We start from the raw sequence: 18,882 nt of genomic DNA on the forward strand, positions 1-18,882 counted from the left end.
TGGGATTACAGACGCATGCCACCATGCTTGGCTAATTTTTATATTTTTAGTAAAGATGGGGTTTTGCCATGTTGGCCAGGCTGGTCTCGAACTCCTGGTAGGTAGAAGCCAGAACCTATTCTAGGCTACATTATTTTAATAATCAAAATTTAGGCTGAGCATGATGGCTCACGCCTGTAGTCCCAGCACTTTGGGAGGCCGAAGTAGGAGGATTGCTTAAGTCCAGGAGTTCGAGACCAGCTTGGGCAACATAGTAAGACCTTATCTCTACAAAAAAATTTTAAAAATTAGCTGGACATGGTGGCAGTGCCTGTAGTCCCAGCTACTCAGGAGGCTGACGTGGGAGGATTACCTGAGCCTGGGAGGTTGAGGCTGCAGTGAAACATGATTTCGCCACTGCACTCCAGCTTGAGAGACAGAGTGAGACCTTGTCTCAAAACAAAAAACAAAACACATACAAAACATATTTTCCTTGGGGTTAAGGCTGAAGAAGAATTCAAATGTGCTTTCTTGCACATTTGAATCAGATTGTGGCAAACGATAGCTACCAGTGCTGCTGTAGAAGGCCAGTCTGGAAGTTGTGTGAAATTTCTGAATCAGAAACTGAGACAAGGAGATCTTCTCATCTGTTTTTAGGGATTCATCCCCATTCTTCCAGTACAGCATCAGATCTTCATCTGTATAGGCATCTTTGGGAAGAGGAAAACAAGTTAATTTGACTCATTCACTTCTGATGCAGGGTGAAGTAACAGGGAAATCCTATGCCAGTCCAGAAGTAAATAGGTCTTAACGCTGGCAGGCAGTGCTCAGTCTCATGATTACTAAAATGGCACAAAGATCAGAGAGGAAAGAAGGCAAAGGAATTAGGAATGCTGATACTTACAGCTCTCCAGCTCCAAAGAACAGGTCTGGGAGTCCAGGGGAAAGTGGCTGAAGTCCATGTTGCACATGGCAGTGACCGTAATCCTAGACAACCCAGAGTCACATATTGGCTTGTGCAGTGAATTATTGGCTCCTACATCTGCCCAGAGCAAGAAGGCACAGCACACAACTGAGCAGCTACCTCCTCATGTCTGCTGCAGAAGTTTGGAAACATAGTTATCTGAGTTATAGAACCTTAACTTCCAGAGTTTTGTCTTCTGTAGTAGAGTATTAGTGCTCTGCCAGATCCCATTACTGGGCTGGTGCTCCCCTTCCCCAGCCACTGGTTGTGCTGGCTGCTAATGGCTCTCTCCTGTGCCTCTCTCTGGGCTTTGCCCTCAGCCAGCAGGGCCACCTCCTCCAGAGATGCCTGGGAGGCCCCCTCGTCAACTTCCACCGAAGGCCAGAAGTGTCTAGTGTCAGCATTGCATTCTGGTGAACTGTACAAGCAGACCAGGGGGATGTGGGACAATGAGCTTCATCAGTGACAAGTGAGAAAAAAGCATTTTTTTTTAAGATGTGGAACATGACTTCTTACATGACTCCCCATACTGCAGAAGCCAATCTGCAATAGCACTCAAAACACAGTAGCTATTTTTTTGGGGGGGGGACTTTTTTTTTAATCTATTTTTTTAAAAGCTATTTTTTTAATCTTTATTATCAATCAACTAGAATCACATGCTCTCAGGGAACAGAAGGTAGAGTATGTGGAAGGTCATTGTCTCATTCAGGCCAAAGTAGTCTTCTCACCCAAGCTTAAGACCCCCAATGATGGGGAAGTTGTTCCCTGCTGGGGTGGCCACGTCATGTTTTGATAGTTCTGACTGGCATCAGAAGGCTCCTCCCACCCAGGAACCCACGGACCCAACCGCAGTGACAGTCTTCAGGGCCAAAAGGCCTGACCACACATACTGGAATGGCACTGGACAGAGGAACAACGGCCCCCGGACAGCTACCTCATGCTGTACAGCACGTGTCCATCTGGGAACACCCTCAGCATGATGTTGTCACTGGTGGTGTCATGAGTGAACGATCTTTTGGAGTGAACAAAGAAGACATCAGGGACCCAGATCTTCTTCACCAGCCGGCCATCGAAGGTCATGCTCTTGTTGCTGGCGCTGGAGAAAGCTAGCCTCTCATCCTTCCAGTAATGCCGCAGGTACAGGGTCATAGTGAAGTCCTGTGGGAGCCGGGGTGAGACCAGACAAAAGTGGCTTAGAAAGTTTTCTTCCTTACAATCATCCCATCATCCACTACTGTGGTGGACATCTCAGGCTCAGCATGCAGATTCAAAGGTAACAGTTCTGCAGCCCTGTGGCAGGATGGCACTGTGCAGTTGGAAAGAGAATGCCTCACTTTTATGCATCATGCGCTTGGAGCCCAGGAGACTGAGCAACCAGCCCCTCAGCATTTGCAAATGAAAAGTGCAGCTGTGATGCTCGCAGCTTGGCCTGGTGGCCAGTGGGGAAGGATTTCTCCAAAGCTCTGCTCTCTCTCAGACCTCTGCACACATGGTTCCTTACCCATTGGCTAGCCATTCCATTTCAGCTTAGTGGCCACTTCCAGAAACCTGGATAGTTGAATGTCCCTCTTAGGAGGATTCTTGCCATTAGGCTTATAAGATCCTTGAAGGAAAAATTGTGTCTTGCCCACCATTGCATCCCCATTCATCATAGAATTTAGTACCTGGCAAAGCACATAGTAGACGCTCAATAAATATTTGCTGGTTGAAAGATTGGGGAGCTAAATGGATGAGGGGATGGGCAGCTGCATACCTACTATAACTTCTGCCTGAAATCTTATCTTGTTCAAAAGTGTCTCCTTGCCTGCATGGTTGATTCCTTAAGAGTTTGGTCCTTCCCCATAGCCAGAGCTGACACAGGTGCAAATGGAAGAATAACTGCCCAAAAGACCCTTTCTGGGTGGAGGAAGGCTGGAAAGAGTGCATGGTTGTGGTGGGCCCAGAGGGAGCCCCAGGAAGAGAGGAAAGAATGAGCGAGCACTAGGATAGTGCATGCATGAGAGTCTGTCCCTAGACTGATCCTGGCTCCCAGTGCATCAGCAGCTGCCAGGAACTCCCCTTCCACACACAAGGAGAGCAGCCAATACACGAGTAGGAAGAGACCAGCCAAATGCCCCTTCTGGCTATTTCCCTTCTAGGTCACAAAGCTGAAGAGCAGGCTCTGAGGGCCATCGCCCAGGGAAAGTGCAGATTCACAAACAACCAGCTGTGTATGGCTACCTTGGATGTTACCTACCTACTGCTGGAGTCCACCTGCCTTCCCACAGGTTGGTGGTTGCTCTGTGAGAGGCAGGTCATTCTAGATACCTCTTCCTGCCATCCTGAGCCACACGGGACAAAAGTCTTTGCACTCAGCACAGACATCTGGGTTGATTACAGTCTAGGGCAGCCAGGCTGTTCTAGACACAGCTGGTTCTGGAACTGGGCTCAGCTGTTGGATATCCAAAGGGGCTGGCAATGTACAATCTAGCATCTTGGAAACTGTCATACCTGCACCTTTCACACCTGGGCCCCATATTTTACCAGGTGCTGGAGCTATGGGGGGTGCACAACCTCAGTATCAATCATATCAGTTCTGCCATGCTGGGTCGATTAGGAGCAAGGGGCGTTCCCACTCTTCAAGGGCAGATGACAGCATTGCAAGTGGGATGCAGTGCTGGCAAGTGGAGCCTCCCCGACTTTTATTTATTCCACACATTTTCAGGTCCCCTGGGGGGCCACACTGGACTAGACTTGGAGATATTGGGGTAAAGAAAAACATGAGTCCCTGCATTCATGGAGCTTATCGTCAAGCATGGAAGACAACCAATGTATAAGAAAACTCCCCAAATAAATATATAGCACAATTATAAATGATGATGTAGGCTGTGAAGAAAAATCAGAAATTCTTTAGATCAGGAGGTCAGGGAAGCCTCTTTGATGAAGTCTCATTTTAGCTAAGTCCTGAAGGATAAGAAGGAGATAGCTGTGGGGAGGGCCAGAGCTGAAGCATGCTCAAGATCCCTGAGGCAGAAGAAAGAGGAAGTTTGCAAACTGAAAGAGAGGCATACAGAAGAAGGAAGAGAGGAGGCTGGGGCCCCGGGGTGGGGGGTGCACCCCTCCACTGTGAGCCCTGCAGGACACCCAGGCCTGTGGTGGTAGAATTGGGGTAGACATGGAGTGGGGGGCACTGCCACAGAGTGAGTAGGGGAACTGCACTTGCAGCAGGAACTGAACATCAGAAAGCTGCAAAATTTCAGCCTGAAAGTGTCCACCTCCCGTACCCCACCAGGTGTGGTTCGCCTGATCACCTGCATTATTTCTGGAGTGTGTTGAAAATGCAAAGTCTCACTCCCAGAGATTCTGAATAAGGAAGTGTGAAATGGGGCCCAGGAACCCACATTTAACCAACTCCTCAGGTTATTTTTACCCACGCAGCAAGAATGCCCGCTCTAGATTTTACTGCTCCACGACCGACTTCCAAGCGCCCATTTTATCACCTCCAGCTCCTGCTCTGCCCACACGGGCACAGCCTGCACCACCGAGGCCCACCACACTACATGCTCTCATGCTGTCTCACTGGAGGCCGCTGCATACCATGTCCACCTCGGAGATGCTGTCCAGGCTCTCCACCTGCACGTCCACGCCCACCGGGATGGCAGGGCCTGCAGAAGAGCAGAGACAGCTGGTTAAGTCACCTTCCTCTCTACCTCTGGGCTGGGAACAGCCCCAGTTGGCTTCCCCCGGGGAGCCAGGACTGGAGCAGGGTAGGGCAGAGGTTTAGAATTCTATGAGGGTTTCTTGCTAGTTCCTGACCAGTTGGGTGTCTGAGCTCTCTCCACAACGTCAGGGACTGTGCCTGCCTTATGTGCCATCCCTGGGCCAGGCTGAATGTGTAATCCATGCTTATTGGATGAATCAATGAGCTGATCACTACTTTTTACATCCCAGGGCTGTCTCTGTAGGGTAGAGGTGATAATGTTGCTCTAGTGCCTGACTGGAGACCCTGGTCATTGGGCCTTCTGTGACGTCTGAAAAACAGAATGAGGCCTAAGAGCATCCAACTCTGGGCTGGGCACCTGCATGCCCTGGTCTGGATTCATTCGGTCATTCAGCCTCTACCTACAGAGCCCCTGACATATAGCTGGGGTCCAGCCCTCTAGAGGCCTTCAACCCAGGGTGAGACAAGATCTTCTCTGTGCAATGTCACATCACAGCAAAGGACAATAAAACCTTGTCAGCCATGTCAGATTAGAAGTATGAGAAAAACCAGCACGGAAACTAGCACTGAACTTCATCTTCCCTACGGCAAGATTTCTAAAACCGAGTTTGTCTGTGGGGTCCTGTCCTTTTCCTTGAGCTGGCTGATGGTTATGTGGATAAGTTCACTTTAGGAGAATGTAGTGAGCGGTACACTTATAATGGGTGCACTTTTCTGTGTGTATGTTATGCTTTAGTAAAGTGTTTTTTGGATTTTAATATTTTTTTAAACTTAGAAAGGGAAAAACCAACAACCTGCATCTATCAGGCGTGTTAATGAATGCCATTACACTGGAAGTCGGGTGCAGCTGGGCTGGGCCTCAGCGGGAGAGGGCATTGTCCAGAGGCCAGCCTAGCTGCACGTGGGTCCTCTGAGCCCTGACCAGGGAGCACAGGATCAAGATGTTCTGACCCACTGTGGTCTGAGTGGGAGGACTTGGTGAGTCTGAGTCCTGAGGAATGAGCAGAACTGGAAGGGGCTGAGACTTTGGCCATGGGCAGGGAAGGAGGACCAGAGATTCCCACACTGCGTCCGTAGGAACTAGAAAGCCCAGTTCTCAGCTCCAGCCCAAATGCAGGGTAGAGGTCCTCTTGGAAGTAGTCCAGGGCAGGTGATGGCCTCGCTGACTCTCCCATGGCTCCCCATAGGCTTGCAAACACTTGAAATCCCACCGTTAAAGATTTCCTGTTTTGGCTGAGCCTGATAGAATGGAAATAGTTTATTCATTACTGGTGAGGTTGGGTGGCTATTTTCTGTGTTCTTAAACGTGAAAGAAAATAAGTACAATGCTTTAATTTTTCCCTCTCAGATAAATCCGGGTATAAGTTGATCGTTCTATTTTTCTCTGTTCCTCAGATGATAGCTAAGATCAGGGCCCATGAGAAATCTTTGCTCTGACGTCATCCGTATTCTCTTTTTTTTTTTTTTTTTTGAGACAGAGTCTCGCTCTGTTGCCCAGGCTGGAGTGCAGTGGCACGATCTCGGCTCACTGCACCCTCTGCCCCCCAGGTTCAAGCAATTCTCCTACCTCAGCCTCCTGAGTGGCTGGAATTACAGGCGCCTGCGACCACACCTGGCTGATTTTTTGTATTTTTAGTAGAGGCCAGGGTTTCACCATGTTGGCCAGGCTGGTCTCGAACTCCTGACCACAAGTGATCCGCCTGCCTCGGCCTCCCAAAGTGCTGGGATTACAGGCGTGAGCCACGGCACCGGCCTGCATTCTCTTTTTATTCCAGGCTCTGGAAGTGCTTTGAGGGTGCCAGAAATGGGATGGTCACTGTGGGAGGAGGCCCCTCCTCAGGGCTTACCAATTAGCCTATCTTTCTCCCCTGAGGGCCTTGCAACCCGAGGGAGGGTGTGTGGGCAGCCTGGCCAGAGCTGTCTCCTACTACCCAGATGCCACTCCCTGCTAGAGGCTTCCAACACCATTCATTCCCTCACCCTGGGGACCCTTCATTAGTCTGAGGTGTTCAAATGGCCCAGAGTGGTGCTTTAAATTCCGGGGTAGCACAGCCTCCTGTGGAAGACGTACTGTACTCTCCCCGTTCCCCATCTCTCCTGTACCTACTTTCTCTAAAGTGCCAGGTGACCTGCTGGATACAGCAGTCCCAAGAGCTGCAGGGAAGAAACAATACAGCAATGGCCCTCTTGGATTCATGTTCCAGTGGCCTGGTTTTCAGATAACGTGCACAGTGTTTGGCCAGGAGCTAGTTTTGGCTCAGGCATTTTCCAGATAAAATGTCAGTTGGCTTGGTGTTAGTTACTGTGTCTGTCTGTTCTCAGGGCCTGGCTTGCTCTTCAGAGCCCCAGTGCCCTTTTAAGGAGAAATTTGATAAAAACTGCAAGGGAGGCATCAGTGCTCCGGAGGTATTGCCCACGCGGGGTGCAGGTCAAGGTCTCAGGTGCCCTGGGTTGTTGGAGGAAAACAATCTGTCTATTCAGGAGGTCCCAAAGCCAGATTCAGTGAAACTCGCACCTCAAGTTTGAACAGAGACCAAAGGCCCTGCCCTCATTGGTCTGAGCGCTGCCTTTGACCTGCCCCACTGCCTGGCTCTCCAGATCTCCACTTTGTGGCCCTTCCCAACCTAGGTTTGGGAGAAATTCTTGCAAATTACTGGTCTTTCTCCTTCTTCCATGAACAATTTTATGTTTTGAGTGGGGCTGAGTCCTAACAAGTCCTATTTAGAAGGAAAGTAGTCTCGTTAAACTAACGAGGCTTGGCCCCTTAACACTGCTGTAGGGTTTTCTGCTTTAAGAGAGGGGCTGGGCTAGGTGAAGTGGCTCACATCAGTAATCCCAGCACTTTGGGAAGCCAAGGTGGGTGGATCATCTGAACCTAGGAGTTCAAGACCAGCCTCAATAACACGGCAAAACCCTGTCTCTATAGAAAACACAAAAATTAGTTGAGCACAGTGGTATGCACCTGTAGTCCCAGCTACTCAGGAGACTGAGGTGGGAGAATTGCTTGAGCCAGGGAGGTCCAGGCTTCAGTAAGCTGTGAGCATGCGCCACTGCACCCCAGCATGGGCAACAGAGTGAGACTCTGTCTGTAAATAAATAATTTTTTAAAAAATATTGAGGCATCTGGTAACGCAAAGAGACTTCTCTTTGGGATTTCTCTTCTCTGGTGAGACTTCAGGCAGTGTAGCCAGTTAGGTGACAAATTCAAGGCAGCGTAAGGGAAATACATGCTTAGCCAAGGGCTCTTCTTGGTTCCTAGCTTTCCGCATTAATTTTTCTTCACATGGTCCTGGAAAGCACACTTTAGGGATTTATCACATCCAGCAAAACACTGAAAAAGATAATAAATCGTGTCCAAATCAGGTTCACTCCAGGAATGCAAAACTGGTTTTAACACTAGAAAATCAATCAAGGAATTCCAGTAGTAGCAAGCTAAGTAATTCACACTAACATTTCTACTGAAAATTTAAAAATTGGACAAAAATAGAAAAACTTACTTTTTTTTCTTTTTTTCTTTTTTCTTTTCTTTTTTTTTTTTTTTGAGACGGAGTCTCGCTCTGTCACCCAGGCTGGAGTGCAGTGGCACGATCTCGGCTCACTGCAACCTCCACCTCCCGGGTTCAAGTGATTCTCGTGCCTCGGCCTCCCAAGTAGCTGGGATTACAGGTGTGCACCACCACACCCAGCTAATTCTTGTAGTTTTAGTAGAGATGGAGTTTCACTCTGTTGGCCAGGCTGGTCTGAAACTCCTGGCCTCAAGTGATCTGCCCACCTCAGCCTCCCAAAGTGCTGAGATTACAGGCGTGAACCAATGTGCCACAAGAAAAACTTACTTTTGAAGGCATCAGAGTTAACAAAACAGGCCAGCATTGGGGGTCTGGGTGAAGCAGAGTCCCAAGGGAATGGCCCAGTATTTGGATCTACTTCTAGGGGCACTTGCCAATTCAGGAGGGGAATTGAGAGGCAGAGAGATGCTTTTGATGACTTCAAGGGGCTGTGGGACAGGATTAGAGTCCAAGTGCTCACTTAGTGGAGCTTTGTACTTCATACATTGTACATCCCAAAGACTGCATTCGAGAAATGAAGGTGGACCAGAGTAGATAAACCTTTGTAGGGTTTGCAGCTTAAATTATGTCAGTCACTGAACACGCATTAAAGCTCTCTGGAGTGGTAGTCCCCTCAAGCAACCTCGGGTGTTAATGCCACCAGGCACCTGGCAGAAATAAACATAAATCCTCTCTGGAGGAAGATAACATCATCCTTGGTTTCTAATTTTTTCTATTAAAATATAAATATAAATTATAATATAAAATATAAATATAAATTATAAATCATTATTTATATTATATAAATTATAAATTATTATTTACATTATTAAATTATAAATTATTATTTATATTATTATATAAATTAGTATTTATATTATTATATAAATTATTATTTATATTATTATATAAATTAGTATTTATATTATTATATAAATTATTATTTATATTATTATATAAATTAGTATTTATATTATTATATAAATTAGTATTTATATTATTATATAAATAAGTTCATAAGCAAAAATAAGCAGGCACATCAGAAAATAAGGCATACACAATAACCAGTAGGAAAATAAAGAATAGAAACAGATCCATAGGGGTCTTTGGATACTGAAATAAGATAGACTTTAAAATATCGAAGTTTACTATGTGCAAATAGATTTTTAAACATTAAGATTGAGAATTTCTGCATAAAACTGGAAAACTATAAAACATAGACTCAATATACATTTCCACATTAACAGACTACAAGAGAAAATTCTTTACCTCAATAATTGCAGAAAAGCGTTTGTTAAAATCAGTACCTAGTTATGATTTTTTAAAAAACGAATAGAAGGGAATTTTCTCAAAGTGATGAAGGAAAGCTACCAAAAAATCTACATTAAATACCATCTTTAATAGTAAAATGTTGTAAGATTTCCTTTGAAATTGTAAATGAGACAAGAATGCCATTGATGCCACTACCATTGTCCTGAAGGTTTCAGCCAGCGCAATAGGAAAAGAAAAAGTTATGACAATTGGAAAGTTATGACATTATTTGCAGGTTGTATGATTGAGTACATAAAATTTAAAAATCAGCAGATAAACTATTAGACTGATAAAAGAGTTTAACAAGATTGTTAAATATAGAGTCAGTATATAAAAGTCAATTACATTTGTCTATACCAGCAGAGTTTTAAAATCATTTATGAAAGCATCAAAAGTACCTAGAAATAAGTACACAGAAATAAGTCTATGAAACTATCTGAAGTCCTCCATGTAGAAAACTATGAAACATTATTGAGAGGAATTAAAGCAGACCTAAATAAATGAAGAAATATATCATGTTCATGTATTGGAATACTCACTACTTGACAGGATTAGGCTTTCTGTCCCCACCTAAATCTCATCTTTAATTGTAATCCTCATTATCTCCATCATCCCCACTTGTCAGACCAGGTGGAAGTAATTGAATCATGGGGGTGGTTTTCCCCATGCTGTTCTCGTGATAGTGAGTGATTTCTCTCAAGATCTGATGGTTTTATAAGGGGCTCTTCCCCACTTTGCTCAGCACTTCTCCTTCCTTGTGAAGACGGTGCCTTGCTTCTCCTTCGCCTTCTGCCCTGACTGTAAGTTTCCTGAGGCTTCCCCAGCCATGCTGAACGGTGAGTCAATTAAACCTCTTTCCTTTATAAATTACCCAGTCTCAGGCAGTTATTTATAGCAGCGTGAGAATAGACTAATATACTAAGTAATACAAATAACTGACAAAGAGCTAGTATACAGAATATATAAATCACTCCTAAGAGTTCCATTAAGAACAAGTCAAATAACCCAATACAAAAACAAGCAAGAGATTTGAATAGGCATTTCACAAGAGGAAATTAACAATAAACATATTTGTGTGACGGGTACACTAGAAGCCCAGTGCCCACCATTACATAAACATGTATTTAACAAACACCCACATGTACCTGCTGAATCTAAAATCTAAAAAAATAAGAAAATAAAATAATTACTACTACCACAACAACAAAAATGATAAACATCTGGAAAGGTGCTCAACCTCATTAATAGCTCCATTAAAACCACAATAAGATATTCTTACTATATACTAACAAAAGTGGCTCAAATGAAAGGGCAACTACCCCCAAGTGTTGGCAAGGATATAGGACAACAGGAACTCTCATACATTGCCAATGGTGGAGCCGGGGGGACCTGCACATTGGTACCACTACCTTAGAACGCATTACCTAGCAAAATGGAAGCTATGTACATCCCATGACCCAGGGACTCCACTTCGAGAAATGTATGTGAATGTGCACCAGAAGACATACACAAAAATATTCACAAAGCATTCTTTGTAATAGCTAAAAACTGGAAATCTCCCAAATGTCTGTCTCTAGTATAGGATACATTGTGGTATATTCATACAATGGAATGTCATAGTTACATGCAATAACATAAGAGATTTTCATCTTACAGATGAATATGTAGGTATGCTTTCATTTATACAAAATTCCAAAACATACAAAGCTAAATCATGGGGTTGAAGATTATGTATGTCAGAGACGAAAGCATAAAAAGTCAAGGAAGTAATGTCCAAAAGGTACCTGACTGGAAGGGCATGTGGAGAGGTGATGGGTTTCTGGGGAATAGAAATATTATTTTTCTTGATCTGAATGATGGTTCACCTGGGTGTTTATTTTAAGCTATTTCACTGTACACTTGTTTAGTGTCCTTTTCTCAATGTGTATTATAGCTCAAAGTTTTAAAAATAGTAAAGAAAAATAACACCTATTAATATTTTGAGAAACCAGTATTTGGAAACAGTGGCTTAAAAGCTTGTCTGAGAAGGTGAAGCTGAGGGGCTTGAGTCTCAAATCTATGCAAACCGACTAGGGTCTCAAACTCTACCTTTCTTCTAGGGAGCTTTTCCTGAGCCCCTGGGTAAGGTTGTGGGGTCCCCACAGTGTCCCATTCTTTTCCTAGTGTAACACTCACCTGCTTCCTTTATCAACTTTCAGGGAGAGCAACTGTCTTTCTGCTTTGTCAGCCTCCAAAATCTGCACTCAAGAAAACACTAGAACCCCCCACTCCCACCCACCTACACTAGTGTGGGGCAGGGAGGTTGGCATATCAACAGAGACCAAGATCTAAGGTCAAATGGCACAAAGTTCCACTGAGGTGTGGGAGGAAGAGGAGGAAGGGAGGTGTTGATGGCTTTGTGGTCCCACAGGTGGGTCATTCACCAACCTGGACTCAGGAAGTGGGCCCCTGAATTCCCTACTCCCGGCTTCCCTAACCAGCTCTCCAGTGGTTGAGGGGCCTCTGTTTGCTGTGGCTCACAGTGTGGGCCAGTGCCAAGAATGACCAATACCAAGAAGTGGAGGATAAGCCCGAGAAACCACCATGCCCTGTGCATGGGCTGCAAGACGAAGCCGCCTCCCAAGCAGGGTGGAGCCGTCTCTCTGTCCCTCGGATCCCCGGCCTGGCCCTGCCTCCCCTCTCTGGATGTCCTTCATGCCACCCACAGCTGCTCCTGACAGTTTGCTTGTGTTTGTGCTCTGTTGTCCACCATCATCCTCGTGTTGAGATTGTCTGTGTGAGGCAGGCACGGGGGAGCCCTGTGTCCATGGAGTCCCTGAAGGCCGGTGCAGGGATTCTGTGAACACCCTGAGACTGCATATAAAAGTGTGCACGCGTGTGTGTGTGTGCACGCATGTGGGTGTGTGTTCACTCTGGTGTGTGTGTGACAGAGACAGAGAGAGGCAGATATTTTTTTTTTTTTAATATCACACAGCATTTTAATTGGATGCCTACAACACTTCAGCTCACCAAAGTAGCAACAGGAGGTTGCTACAAAGTTATTGCAGTAGTACAGTATACATTACAGTGAATTTTATGCAGTTATGTTTTAATACTGCATCTTTACCTTTCTTTACATTGGTGTCAACTGTAAATGGTATAATGTATCGTTGGTGTTTGTGTATGTTTTAATACATTTTAACATTTTATCATAGATTTGTGGATATTTTATAGTAGTAAATGACAAAATAAGCTATCTACACGTATTTTATGCATTCATGTCATAGTTTACTTCTTAATTTTCCAAATTTATAACCCATGTGATTGATCTGTAAGTTTTTTTTTTTTTTATTATACTTTAGGTTTTAGGGTACATGTGCACAATGTGCAGGTTTGTTACATATGTAACCATGGAGGCAGATATTTTTAATTACTATTCTGGGAAACAGACCTTCAAAGGACTGTGATTCAAAAAACTTTTTTTTTTTTTTTGGTTTATTTTTAGAGATAGGGTCTTGTTCTGTCACCCAGGCGGGAGTGCAGTGGCAAGATTGTAGCTCACAATAACCTGGAACTCCTGGCCTTAAGGCATCCTCCCTCCTCAGGCTCCCAAAACACTGGGATTACAGGTGTGAGCCACTATGCCAGCTACAAAAAAAGTTAAAAAAAAAAACCCACTGATACACTGCCTGTATCTGAATTTTGTCACCATCATTTCTTAGTAGTGTGACTTTGTACATACATAATTTCTCTTTCCCTCAGTTTCCTCATCTCTAAAATAGGTATAATAATTGTACCAACTCCATATGGTTATCAGGCTATCATCAGGATTAAATGTGCTCATTCATGTAAAGCCCGTGGAAAGCTTTGACGTATAAGATGTTCTCCGTAAATAGTTACATCATCTGGCCTGGTGGCTCAAGCCTGTAATCCCAGCACTTTGGGAGGCTGAGGCAGATGGGGCACCTGAAGCCAACAGTTAGAGACCAGCCTGGCCAACATGGCAAAATCCCATCTCTACTAAAAATACAAGAATTAGCCAGGTGTGGGGGCGCATGCCTGTAATCTCAGCTACTTGGAGGCTGAGGTAGGAGAATTGCTTGTACCCGGGAAGCAGAGGTTGCAGTGAGCCAAGATCGTGCCACTATATTCCAGCCTGAATGACAGAGACTTAGTCTAAAATATATATGTGTGTGTGTGTGTGTGTGTGTGTGTATTATGGCCTAACTTACTTACCTAGAGGACAGAGCCTGAGGCTGTTACTCCTCATTATACTTCCCTCAGCACTCACAGAGCAGACAGTCTGGTCTGAAGGGGGCTGAATACACATTGGAGGAAGGAATGACTCTGTCAACCTCTCAGCACTGGTGTCCATGTCACTGAAGGCCACACTCTGCAAATCTGATTTCCTGAGGGGATCACAGGCACCCAAGATGGGTTGCCTGCCATGCCAGCTTACTGCCCGCTGCCCCTAGACTCCACAGGCCCTAACAAGGGTCCTGAACTGTCTCCTGGCGCTGAGCTCCAAAGCTGCTGTCATGGGTGAATGCTGTTTTGCTCAGCTCCAGCAGAGTGGGCGGAAATAAAGCATTCCAAGCTGTGCCATGGAATAAAAGGTGGAAGCCAGCAGCAGAAATATCTGTGAGCCGCACTTGAAGAAAAGTTGGTCATTGTCAGCAATGCGTGTTCCCAGTTATTATGGAGACTTCTTTAAAACTATTTCTGAAGTTCCGGATTATCAGTCAAGGAGAACTTGCCACATTACAGTGAAACAAGAACACAGCAAGGATTTGCCCAAGGAAATGCTGTGGTCAGTGAATTCTTCAGGCTCTCTCACAAGGCTTCGCCTTAGGATGAAATTTTGTCAAACTTGTAAAATGAATTGAAGCAAAAATAAGTATCTAATAACGATTTTTCACTGTTTCTCTGAATTTGATATTTTAAGTGTCACGATATTTAAAGAAATAGATCCACATCAGAGATGAATTTGAATAAGACCTTCCATATGTCAGTGCTTCCTAGGGTCCATGTGCCTGCACTGACTGAGTGGTTCATACCTGTCCTGACTGTGTCCACCAGACCAAGCCCTGAGCGGACTGCAATTCACAATATGGAGATGCATAGGCCACAGTTCCTTCCTCCAGGAGCTTAAAATCCACGGAGAGGGTCAACTGACTCTGTTTCAGGACACATCACAGAAGTGAAAAAGAAGCATTCATAATATGATCCAGAGGAAGGATCAGTGAAGTCCAACGAAAGGCACTGGAGAACATTTCACACAAGAGACAGCTTTTGCTGGATTTAGGCCACAGGCACTGGAGAAAGCATCACCAACAGGCTGCATTTGGGTTGGACTTTGAAGCACTAGTTACTTCTAACAGGTAGCGGGAGGGAGAAGGGCACTTCAGATTGTGTGATGAGCATAAGTGTAGTGTTGCAAGTAGATCATTCCCCCACACTTCTCAGATGTGCACTTTTTTTTGAAGGTAGTTTCTTTGCTCCATCTCACAAGCCCTTATGTCTGTTAAGATGTCTATTAAGTGTGGAAAAGTTGTAATGAACAGCAGCTCCGTGTAGTCCAGGTTTTAAAGTGTTTCAGATTTCCTCCCACCGTAGATGACCTGTGGCACAGAGGAAAAAGGGGGCCCTTGAATCCTTGCTTGCTGGCTGGTCTCTGCCACTAAGCGCTTGTCTGGACTGGTGTCTGCTGAGGTACAAAGGATCTCATCTGTCTTTTGGCAAATCCATGGTCCTCTGGCCTCCAGCAGGGAAATCCTCTCATGCCAGGGCCTCTGGGTCCAGACCGAAGCCTATGCTGGTCTGCCGTCCATCTCAGCACCCGCGTCTGCTTACTGCACACTGAGCACTCGTGGACTTCAGAAGGCTGTCATGCCCCTCTCTGACCTGGTGGGGGCAGTCAATCAGCTTCAACTCATCTGTCCAGCCACCTCCCTCCATCACGACTGCATCACTACTCCTTCCTCATACTCAATGTAGCAGCAAACGCTTGCATACGTGCACACACACTCGCACATACATACACACTCTCTCACACACACATGCAACCTCCCCATGCTAGGCCCAGGCAGTGAGCCACCAGCCCCCCTCCTCCACCACACCCACAGAGTTCTTGGGCTCCCTCACATACCGATCTTGCTCTCCAGAGGGAAGCAAGGACACGTGCATTTGACCTCTATGTCTACCCATCTGTCTTCTTCCCCTACAGCTCCCCAGGGGTTGGGCTTGCCATATCCTCTTCCTATGCATTAGGAATTCCTCTTCAGGCATCCAGGCATTCCATCACACATTTCTGCCTTGATGGCAGAAGTGGTGTTTTATCTTCACAGTGAAAAAACCCAGTGGACTAAGTTGACATGGCTCTTGCTATGAGAGTCCGGGGTGATTTGGACTAGAGGTTTCTGATGATGAAGACACATTGCTTCAATATCCACCGTTATCCTTGTCACCATGAAATGACATGAAGGTGCGACTGTTTGTGGAGTCGGAAGCAAAATATATAGGAGTAGCATAGGGCATGTAAAAGTTTGTTGTTTGAGAGAAAGGGTGGCAAGGTAAACTGGGATGGGATCCTGGAAAGGCCTTCTATCCAACAGCAGCCCAAGCCCACCACCAGGCCCACAGAGGCAGCCCGAAGTGGGGCTTCCCACACGGTCAACCTGCCCAGCTCAGCAGGCTTCAGACAGAAGTGGAGAGTGGCAGCTGTCTGCTCACCAGTCTCCCCCTTCCAGATTCTCACATCCCCAGCCCCTCCCAGAGTCCTCCCATTCCCACGATACTGCGCAGCTCCGTGTTCTTCGGGCAGACACGTGGAACTGGTGACTACGGTGCCGACCCCATCCTGTGTGCTACACACATGGTCACACTCACTAGCCGAGGACAGACTCCTCAAAGCCCAGAGACTTTCATGATTCAACTTGTCATGATTCAGCTTTCTAAGGCTCACTTATCTGATAGGTATAAAGTTCTTTTTCAGTGTTTTCATTTTTATTTCTCTAATTACCAATGAGTCTGATCATTTTTATGTTTCTGGTCCAGGATTTCGTCCTCTGTGAATTGCCCATTTCTATTCTTTGCACATTTTTCTACTGGATTTTAATTTTTTTTTTTTTTGCTTATTGTAAGGGGAGTTTGCCAAGGATTCTTGTCATTAATAGGTGTTCTTTATCAAGAGTTTTTTTCCATATCTATTTAGAGAATCCTATGATTTTCAAAATTAGAGATGTACGAAATTTTAAAAATGACATATATACATATGACTTGTGATAGCAAAATAGTGGAAACAATTTAAATATCCTTCAATAAGACACTTGGCAAATAAAGTATGATAGATCCATACAGTGGAATAATAAGCCATTAAAAATATGAAGAAGTTGTTTATGAGCTGATAGATTCCCAAGATATAGTGCTAAGTAAAAAAAACACCAATGTATAGAAGAGTATGTATAGTACAATAACAACGAGAGTATATATAGCCATACAAGAGTATGTATAGCACAATCGTCTAGAAAGTGGGGTGGGGAGGATATAGATGCATATTTCATATGCATAAAATAGCTTTGGAAGGACATGAAAAAGATTTTTATAGACATCTAGAGAAACAGAAGGGATGATTCCCCTGGCTCTGCATGAGCCAAGTACATCCAGGACACACAGCGTTTGGAACCAAGAGCTCCCTGCGAATAGCACAGGCCCAGGGAGAAGTGTACAGGGTGGGCACATTCACGATCACACTATATTAGAGTCTATTGAAGGGCATGGGTTATTGATCTTGTAAAAATTAAAAACTTTCAGAAAACAGTCTTCAAGTATTTGAAGGATAGTCATGTGGAAGAGACACTTCTGAGTAGCACCATAATTACAGCTCTCAAGGTGGTATACATAGGAGCCTCAGAGAGACAGATTGGCCCTCAAAATGATGCAAACTCTCCGATGGTCCCACCACTCCAAAGATGGTTGGGGTTGTTTCAAGAGAGAGGGTCACATGCTGTATGATTTCATTTACATGAAGTTCAAGAGTAAGCAAAACTAGTCCATGGAGACAGAGGTCAGAAAAATGGTTACCCTTGGGAAGTACCAAGGGTACCTTGGGAGGGGGTGTGAGGGAGCCTTCTGGGAGCTGGAAAGTTCTGTATCTCGATCTGCATAGTGTTTTCAAGGGTACCTGTTTACATGTGTAAAAATTCAACCTATACACTTAAGACTTGTGCACTTTACATATATGTGTCCGTAGTAGGCAGAATAATGCCCCAGAGATTTGTACATCCTCCCCTCCAGAACCTGGGGATGTGTGCGGTTGCATGGCAAAGGAGAACTAAGAACATGTGCAGATAATTAAGGTAGCGAATCAGCTGACCTTACAATGGGGAGAGTAGCCTGAAGTACCCAGGTGGGCCCAATGTAATCACAAGTATCCTTAAATGTGGAAGAGAGATGAGAAGGTCAGGACGATGCCATGTTTAAACAACTTAGCCCACTGTTGGCTGGCTTTGACCACAGAGAAAGGGAGCCAGGAGCCACAAAATGTGGACGGCCTCTAGAACCCAGGAAGTACAAGAGAATGGATGCTGCCTAGAACCTCCAGAAAGGAACACGGCCCTGCTGACGCCTTACTTCTAACCCAGCGAGACCCATTCCGGACTTCTGAACCACAGAACTGTAAGATAATACATCTGTGTTGTTTGTGTTGTCTTCGCATTTGTGATAATTTGTTATAAAACTTAGAGGAAAGTAATACAACGTTTTACCTCCCAAAAATTTTTTAGGAGAGTGTCTGAGGTGGACTAGGGAGCGTGCTGGAACAGGGCCGGAACAGTTTACCCCTGCGTAAACTATAAAGAATATATTGATGGGCTACCTCAGCGTAACATTCAAAGTTCCCTGTCCACAGCCAACTCCCCAGGCACACAGCCCTGTATCCCTCTCCTCTATGAAAACGAGTTTGCCCGTGGGCAGCCTTGCCCTTTTCCACTGACTCTAAGCTTAATTGTGTGGGGAAACATTTCAGACATTCTTCATCCCTGAGGAAGGAGGTGCCTTCTGCCCTGCCTCTGTGAGGTTGGAAAAATCCAGTCCCCAGCAGCACCTGGGCTTCTCCCCACAGGATAGCCCAGGAGTGGCCAGACTGGGCCCAGCTGCCCTGGCATTGCTGGCGCAGGGGAATTGTTGTTACCGGGGGTTAAATGGCTTGACTTTGCATTTGCTGCATGTTCCTTTCCTCAAGGGCTTCTTGCAAAGTTTGAGTTAATTTGAAATGTTGGCAATGACTCTTTTTCTCTTGGTGGGGGTAATCAAACGTTTCAGTTTAGAAATAGGCCTGATTTTTCTCGTGGCGAAGGCTGGCTCCTAAACAGGTGATGAGCACCATGTGTGGGCATGCGATTGAG

General features: G+C 45.2%; 1 protein-coding gene across 1 annotated transcript in view; it reads right to left on the reverse strand.

The window, feature by feature from the left end:
* GABRR2 (gamma-aminobutyric acid type A receptor subunit rho2) overlaps window positions 1–18,882 on the reverse strand; it is a 60,636-nt gene that overhangs the window by 12,602 nt on the left and 29,152 nt on the right. Inside the window, exons 3-6 of the mRNA XM_055258679.2 lie at window positions 4,520–4,587; window positions 1,878–2,101; window positions 884–966; window positions 549–689 (exon numbers count right to left, since the gene is read on the reverse strand). Of these exons, the coding sequence (XP_055114654.2) occupies window positions 549–689; window positions 884–966; window positions 1,878–2,101; window positions 4,520–4,587 (516 nt within the window). The remainder of the gene's footprint in view (window positions 1–548; window positions 690–883; window positions 967–1,877; window positions 2,102–4,519; window positions 4,588–18,882) is intronic.

The sequence above is a fragment of the Symphalangus syndactylus genome, chromosome 2, assembly GCF_028878055.3.
Source record: "Symphalangus syndactylus isolate Jambi chromosome 2, NHGRI_mSymSyn1-v2.1_pri, whole genome shotgun sequence".
Classification (NCBI taxonomy): domain Eukaryota; kingdom Metazoa; phylum Chordata; class Mammalia; order Primates; family Hylobatidae; genus Symphalangus; species Symphalangus syndactylus.